This window comes from Cryptomeria japonica, chromosome 7 (genome assembly GCF_030272615.1).
Source record: "Cryptomeria japonica chromosome 7, Sugi_1.0, whole genome shotgun sequence".
In the NCBI taxonomy this organism is placed as follows: domain Eukaryota; kingdom Viridiplantae; phylum Streptophyta; class Pinopsida; order Cupressales; family Cupressaceae; genus Cryptomeria; species Cryptomeria japonica.
Genome location: NC_081411.1, coordinates 253,749,163 through 253,757,781, shown reverse-complemented (window position 1 = coordinate 253,757,781; position 8,619 = coordinate 253,749,163). Strand labels below are relative to the sequence as shown.

General features: G+C 34.0%; 1 protein-coding gene across 1 annotated transcript; it reads right to left on the bottom strand.

Moving 5' to 3' along the window:
• Window positions 1-3,548: 3,548 nt before the first annotated feature.
• On the bottom strand, window positions 3,549-5,972 carry LOC131053231 (nudix hydrolase 2-like). The gene is made up of 8 exons (XM_057987846.2): window positions 5,514-5,972; window positions 5,354-5,419; window positions 5,064-5,201; window positions 4,635-4,712; window positions 4,481-4,531; window positions 4,338-4,372; window positions 4,101-4,209; window positions 3,549-4,015 (listed from the first exon to the last, which is right to left on the bottom strand). The coding sequence occupies exons 1-8, from the start codon at window positions 5,730-5,732 to the stop codon at window positions 3,839-3,841; spliced, it is 873 nt and encodes a 290-aa protein (XP_057843829.2). The 5' UTR covers window positions 5,733-5,972; the 3' UTR covers window positions 3,549-3,838.
• Between the last annotated feature and the right edge of the window lie 2,647 nt (window positions 5,973-8,619).

Genomic DNA, 8,619 nt, shown 5'->3' with positions numbered 1-8,619 from the left:
AAAGCACCTAGGGAATCATCCTATTTCGCTATCTTAGGAATGATCTTAAAAATGGGTCTAGGGCACTTAACAAATTCTATAATAGTAGGGTTTGCAATAAATTCCAGAGCAGAGGAGGAAGCCATTGATAAATACCTTAATCTACTTGATAATGGTTTGAGTGCTTGAAAGAACTTTCTTCACTTCTTCGCATTGGATTCTCTCGCTTGGATTTCGCGCTCTTTGAAATTTTGAATGCTCCATGAATTGAAAAAGAGGGGAAATCACTGATTTATAATATCTCTACCTCCAACAACCGCAATAAATATTCCTTAGTTAGGTGAAACTTATCACATCTTTCGGTAAGGAAGAATTCCATCTCCTCACCATCAACCAAGGGTAAATGTGCATGATTTTCAACTTGCTGCAATACCCCCAAGGGTTACTTTTCAGTTGGATGAAGAGTCTCCTGCTGGTGGAGTAATACTCTATTCTACCGGTGAAGGAATAGTCTCATCAACATTCTAATCTTTCTTTCTAATCCATTGTCTTGAAAATTATTGCTTTACCTCATCAACCTTCTCTTTGCCTTTCAAATTGGGTCCTTTATTGTTTGCCGGTGAAGCCTTGCTTCTACAAAGTTTTGCAATATGTCCAATCTTGTTACAAGCATAACAAGTCACATTGTTTTTTTGAATAGCCTTTTCATATCCTATGCTGGTTTGTGTTCTGCATTGATTAGATAAGTGCCCAAATCTTCCACAAACATAACATCTTACATTCATTCTGTAGTTTTATGAATTGTGACCAATTTTGTTGCATTTGGAACATTGACCAGTGGGTGCATTAATGTTCTGATTGTTTCTAGATCTATAGTTATTTTCTCTATGACCATACTTGTTACAGTTAAAGCATTTCCCATTAAATTTGTAGGCATTAGGTTGTCTTACCGGTTTACTGTGATCATGATTGTTTGGAGTACCGAAACTTTCTCCAACTTCAAATCCAAGTCCATTAGTGTCTCTATTAGGTTTTTGACTTTTCAGCATACCATCAAGTTCTTCTAAACTTTTCTTGAATTTCTCTTTATGATGATCTGTAGTAGCCAGCCCATTTTCCAGAATTCCCTTTTGTCTCATAAGTTCAGTTTTATCATGTTCCGTGTGAACCAAATCTGTCTTCAACATATCATTTTCATGACTGAGTCTTAGATTTTCATTTCCAGTATCATTGAGTCTCCTAGTCAAGTCATCTACATTCTTCTTTTTGTCTTCAATGTCTTTACAAAATCTCATAGTCATGTCTTGCATTTCATTCCTCAAAGTCATGTTTTCTTGCCTCATCTTGCTTACAAGCTCATTAAGAGTTTCCTTTTCATCATCATTACTCTACATCTTCTCATTAAGTTCTTTTCTGTTATTTCTAGCAATAGTGAGATTCTCTTGAAGTCCTTGAATGAATCCCTGTGCAGTTCTTAGATCATCTTCAATCTTGATATTCTTCAACTTCTCTGCATCATAGTCCACAAGAGCTCCTTCTAATTGCTTTATTAAGTTCTCCATCTATACTGGTGTTAGAATATTCCTCAAGCTGTTAGACTTTTGAAAATAGAGGACCAGACTCTAATACCAATTATTAGAATTAATGATAGTCCCAAAGATACTGAGAGGGGGGGTGAATCAGTATCTAACCGGTTAACATAATATTTAACCTTATTAAGTATTTTGCATTCCAAAACAGTGTACCGATAAACAAGAATTAATGCAGTAAATATGAACACTAAAGACAACATAGAAAGCACACCATAACATAAGCTATTTAACGAGGAAACCCGGTGTGGGAGAAACCCGGTGTGGGAGAAACCTTGGTGGGATTTGTGACCCACAATATTCACTCATTGGCCAATGAATGGATATTACTTACAAGAGGGGCCTGCACATGCAGGAAGGCCAACTGCCTAGAGCTCACTGCTCAATTACAAAAGGAAGTCTCACTGACTTACAAAATGGATTATGAGAATCCAATATAATGTACTGCTATAATTCAGCATCTGCTATGCCAGGTTTAGTACCGGTTTAAGCTCATACTATAACCATAAACCCTTATATTAAATCTGCCTTAATATTCGCTTATCACTTCTACATTATCCATGCTACCTCATCACAAAATGATTTAAAAGATCTCATACATATATGAGTCTTATTACAATATTCCTTATCGGCCTTACAAAAAGATATTTACAATTAAATACAATAAACAAAATCCTATTGGCTGGGGTGTCGGTATACATTATTGTCATTGTCGGTGAAGTTTTTGTTGGTGCTGGTGCTTGCCGGTGATCTACCAGATGAATGTCGGGTGGCTGCCTGTAGGTTGCCGGTAGGTTGCCATCAATGACAACACCATAATTTCTCACTAGAGTGTAGAATGCCAACAGAGACTGTTCAATAGTATTGACCATATTAAATGAAGATGTCTTAAAAATAGGTTCACACTATAATCATAGTAGTCTAGCGATACATGAGAGACATCATAGTGTAGAAAGCAACATTCTGATTATTTTCAGAACATAAATCAACTACATTATTTGTTTGTAAAAAATATAAAAATACAATAAAATCAAATTCTATTTGAGAACTAGGTGATTACAATTTTGAGACCCTTTCCTTCATTAATGTTTGTATTTGAATAATAGTAGCAGTTATTAAGATTCGAATGTGAGTTAGGTTCGTGATGATTACTTGTTATGATTGGCACATTGAAAGGTGTCATGCAATTTCAAGAATTATAAGTATTCTCTATGTTAGAAATAGGAAGGGTTAAACTTGTGATCTCTCATAAAGGACATACACGAGTAAATGGGTACTTCTACAAGAAGTGTATTATGTGGGTCTATAAGACTAGAGTGATGGCAATGTTTACAATGTGTTGCTTAGTTTCAATGTACAAAAACATTTCAGATAATTTAGCGAGCAAGCTTGAACATATGGGTATGTGATATTGGTGTACACTTCACTCACAGTTTTGTGATACCATTACCATTCAATTGTTTGCCATGCATACTTTTATTGTAACATAGTTTATGTTTAAATATTGTTTGCACATGTTTATCTACTACTTTATAATAGTTGTCCAAAGAATGCATAAAATGAATAATACATTTATGAAACAACCAAGTCCAGTTTGAATCTATTTTTAGAGGATGTAATCTTTATAAATATTTGTTGTCATGTTGTTTGAAGCAGAAAGTGTAAGTCTAACCTGTATTGAGATAAAGAGTAGGTTTTTATATTGAGAGACAAAATGTGATCAAATTTGAATAAATAAAAAAAATCATATGTTTGAAATTATCTATAACAATTATGTCTTGCTGTAGCTTACTGTAATTTTTTAAAAACTACAAATTTTATTTGAAGAATAAAAATTATAAATATAAAATAAATTTGAAAAAATATTGAAACTTTACAACCAACTAAAATTTCTTATTCGCTGTCTACATTTTACAAAGATAATTGAACTTTTAACATCTAATAAAATATGTAAAAACATTTTATAAAATTACATGCCTATTACTGCATGGTAATCATCTTTGTAAAAATGTCACTATTCAACAATTTATTATAATGCTGGGCATCCCAAGAATTTAAATCTTGGAGAGAACAATAACAAACTAATATTTATTAAACGGCATATCATGCCATCACCGACATGGGGTGAGGTGATCTTATTCATCGTTTTAGTTGTATAAAGTTAACCTCAGCACATTCCTTTCTCCTATTACCTCGAAACAAAATATGCTAACAAATGAATTAAACGAGATGAGTGACTGACGTCCATTATATCTGTTTTTCCCAATAAATTATTCAGTATCAATGGGATTGCAATAAAAAGTAGAGGGTTTGCGCGATGGTATTTCAATGGCTGAAAATCCTCTACATCTTCCCTCCATATTGGCAACGCACACGCCCGCCATGTCCTTGAGAAGTTTGCTTTGCTTCATTTTTGGCTGAGCTGCAAATTCATCTATTGCCATCCACTGAACAAAACAGATTTTGACTTCACTTATGTGATATTGAAAACTATCCAGCATAATAGGTACCACCTTAATATCAAATGCATACCTTTGATGCTGAAAGTTCTCTATCTTGTATAACAATGTCAAAAGAAATTGGTTTCAACATACACACGAAAAGTAGATCAGATTTTCCAAAAGGAGCATTGTGACCATCCCTGTAGATCATGCACCGACTGTAATTAGAGAGCTAAATTTTGATCTATCAAGCATACCCACCCTTGTAGAATTTATGAGACAGTGCTACAAAACAGTAGGGCTATTTTATGATAAATGTTTTCTCTACCTGAACCCGACCAATTGTATAAATTCTGTATCAATCTGTCAAAAATAAAGAGAATTTTAAGCTATAAGAAAAGCTTTAAATTATAATACAATAAAGTGAAAAATCACAATTCGGAGGAAAGAGATCAGACAAGAGAGGTTTACCCCTGTTTCTTCCCTAACTTCTCTTATAGCTCCTTCTTTAATGCCTTCCCCCTGTGAAGCAGAAATCGGCCATAAATACATAGGTGGGTGTCTTGTGATAATATCACAAGTTTATTTACTCTAGCCTTGATACATTTAAATTTATATCTGATACCTGTTTAATCCTGCCTGTGGGCATTTTCCACAGTCCTGAATCTTTGCAAGGTCCACACTTTTCCTGAACTACGAGAACCTGCGTTCATATTGCGATGATAGAAGTTGGACAGCAGTCAGTTGACCACAATTAACCGGGTGTACAAGATTTCCCTTTATACAACTAATTGTCAAACAGATCAAGGCTTTGACACCATTTTGAAACAGATGTTAATGCTTCATTTGATTTGATCGTGTTTCAAAATAACATTAATAGGTAGTCAATATACGAGTCATAATTTTTTTTCATTAACTTAACTGGATGAAAAGAAATCCGACTTTACATACAAAACCTTGAAGCGCTCAATATTTTGTCACAGTTACATATAGCAGAACAAATACAGCATATAAGATTCTATGACTAAGATAGTTCAATTGCGTGAATGGTTACCTCTCCTTTGCTGTTGTATACAAAAGCTGCAATTCCCACTTGATGTGAAGCATTATCAGGGATAGTACAAGGAGTTTTAGGGATCCAAAGCACTAACATCACATATGATGGTTCTGCATGGTGATACAAAAACCCTTCCTGCAACTCTCCATAAAGTATACAAATTGAATTATTGCATATATCTGTGACTCTATATTAATTACAAAAATATTGCACGTCGTTAATTTCACGACAAATGTTTCTCCAGCATAAAAAATCAACGGTGGCAACGATTGTTTTGAAAAACTGACCTCAATCGCAACCGGAACTAGTTTGGCCTGTTCCTTGGCTACTTTGATCCACACCCCCTTCTTTCCCTTCACAGACAACAAATATGAATTAAAGCTATTATTCATTTTCTTGTATATTTATTGACTGATTTATATGTAGCAATGTTAAGAAAGCACTCACCTGACCTGCCCAATGAGTAAGTGAAGCCTTTAGTGAAGATGCGAAACGACGAACGTCGTTATGCATATTTTCTACGTCAACTTCCACCCCATCATATCTGTCTTCCCTTGCTTTCAGCAGTTGATGTATTTCTTCTCCACGCAGCTCGTTTAAGACTGTTTCAACGTCGTTGGTGGCATTATCATTGGCAGAGGAATCCTCCTTAGAGGGGAATGCCATTGTGTCGTGGAAAGTACTTAGCACTAAACAGAGAACTGCCAAAACAAAAGTTTCAATAGAAACCCAAGCAAACAGTATTGGTGAAGGAATAAAGTAGGCGTCTTGCTGAACGTTTGGTAGAGGAGGAATAAATGAGGAGCTGAATAATAATATGTGGTAGTGGAGGAAGGGGTATATACAGCAATAATCAGGTGAGAAGAATGATGCAAATGAAGGCTTGTAAGATATTTGGCTAGTGCTTCGACGTTGGTAACAAGCAACTGCTGTGGCCCTTCCGTCCATCTTACTACGATTTAATATTAGTTCTTGTACGCTTTGGGAAAGTTCACTTCCCTTTTGCAAACCAAGGGCAAAATCTGAGAAACTAAACAAAAAGCTAAGAACAGTAAGCGTTTACCATGATCATTCTTGTTAAGGATCACTTGTTATTGCGCAGAAGTGAAGGACCACTTGTTATTAAGAGAAAAGAAAGTGTTACTTGTCTTTCCTGCTGCGCTGTCACGTTTCAATATTAATAGATGGAAGCCACCGAACATCTGATCAGGGAAATTTCCTAGCATGAAGCTAAAGAAACCAAATATTGTCCAACGTAAAGTGTTGAAATCCAGGGAAGATTCCTGTTACTCTGCTGGAAATGTCCACAAGGTTTTGGACATTCAGTTCCCGATAAGAGCTTAATATGTGTTGACATTTCAACGGTGACAAATATTAAGCGTCTTAAAGTGTTGAAATCCAGGGAAGATTCCTGTTACTCTGCTGGAAATGTCCACAAGGTTTTGGACATTCAGTTCCCGATAAGAGCTTAATATGTGTTGACATTTCAACGGTGACAAATATTAAGCGCTTACATTTTTGGGAAGCTCAGAAGTAATTGCCCAGAAGTGATATTGAAACAACATGGAAGCTGTTACTCATCTTTCCTGCTTCTCTTCTGTGAAAGCCATTGAATATCTAGCCAGGAAAACTTCCAACCTTGTAGCTAAATAAATCACAAGTTGTTCACTGGTACTAAATTAAGCGCTAGGAAGGTTCCTATTAGTCGCCTGGGACTTTCGGACATTTCTTGGACATTCAGTTCCAGCGGAAAACAGAGCTTGAGATTTTCAATGATAGAGCTTAATATTGGATGCCCAAAAAAGTTTAAAAAGTTTGAAGAGACTAACAGGAACCTTCCCAACGGTTAAACATTTACGTGATGTATATACGACGTGGTTACTTCTATATTTATATTCATAATTTGGATGTATTTATTAAAATTTATTATTTAATAAAGTTGTTTTTGAAGTTCTATTATTTTACTTTTAGGAATTTCTTTTATGTTGTAATGTGATTTTTTTTATTTTTTATAAAAAATCATAAAACAAATATTTACTTTTGTTATTTGTGAAGTGATGAATTGAATTGGTATAAATTTAAACTTAAAAATATTATATATTGAATTTAATAGATTAATAATTATTTTGGTAAAAAATTTGACATAATTTTTATAAAAAATAATATTTTTAGAGTAAGTGATATTAAATATTAAATATGTATATTATGTTTACAAAATTTAAAAATATATAAGTAGATTATATTTTTTTTTAAATTGAAATATTTTGTTTTTTCTTATTGATGAAGGTTTGTTTTAAAATGGTCTTAACTCCTTTACAATGAAGTTAATGAACAAAGACTATTCAAATAGAATAATTGCAGTAGCATGGATATTATAAAGAATTACAAAATCTAAATATTAGATCTAGAAGGATGGATACCCTTCACTTGGGTTTTAGACATGTTTTTGAAGATCTTTCTTCCTTCTCCAAATTGTAGTCAAAGAAAAACAATAATCAAAATCAACAAATTTGAGAGAGGGAGGATGGGATACCCTCACCAAATTAAAATTTTGGAGCAACAAGCAAGAATAAGAATGTCCAACCAAGGACACCAAATGTAGACTGAAATTCATAACACTGTGAAGAGGGAGCACAACAACCATACACACCAAACAAGATGGATAATCCAAAGTTAGTGCAGTAGGAACCAAGGGAAAAGGGGGGAGCACCTCCCCACCAATATTAGGAGACTCGAGCCTTAAAATAATTAAGATAATGTATACCAATTATAAAATGTTCACAAATAGAATCCTTGTACCAACAGTCCAAGATCTCACAACCTTAAGGTGAGAACAACAAGAAGCCAAATGACCTATGAAAAAGAGATGTCTATAATGAAAGGGAACACTCTCATATATCAAAGATTGACACCAAGAATGATCTAGGACTTCAAAAAATCCTTTGATTTGATAGGTTTAGATAAATCCAATTTAACCAATAATCAAGTGAAAGTGGTGTTAGTGAAGTTTGCAGTAGTTTCATCCACATTAATGAGGTGACCCATAAAATTTTACTAATAGCCTAAAATCTTGAACGATAGGCTCAATAAAATTATACAACACGGTAAGGTATTTGATAAGGGGATTATTCAAGAAATACTTATTCATGAAAAGTATAAAATAACGAGTATAAAATAATAAGGTGAAAAGTATTTGATAAAGGGATTATTCAAGAAATACTTATTCATATCTTTTAGAAGTTTGCTCTATTGATTTTTAGGTTGAGTTGCGAATTCTTCCACGGCCATCCACTGACCAAAACAAATTTTAACATCACTTGACGATATTGAAAATTATCCAAGCCAAAGGTTTAAACACATACCTTGGCAGCTAAATTTTCGGTTTCTTGTATAACAATATTACAAAAAATGGACTTCAACATACACACAAAGAGCATATCGGATTTTCCAATAAAGAAATTGTGACCATTTGTGTAGTTTATGCACCCACAACTATTAGATATCTGAAAAGTTAAAATACCGAAAACATATGCATCAGATTCAGCACTCTTAA

Coding starts and splice junctions, on each gene's coding strand:
- LOC131053231 (XM_057987846.2), bottom strand. CDS start 5,732: ATGGCATTCCCCTCTAAGGAGGATTCCTCTGCCAATGATAATGCCACC. Junction 4,713..5,063: donor TATACAACAGCAAAGGAGAG/GTAACCATTCAC, acceptor ATATGAACGCAG/GTTCTCGTAGTTCAGGAAAA. Junction 4,210..4,337: donor ATACAATTGGTCGGGTTCAG/GTAGAGAAAACA, acceptor CATGATCTACAG/GGATGGTCACAATGCTCCTT.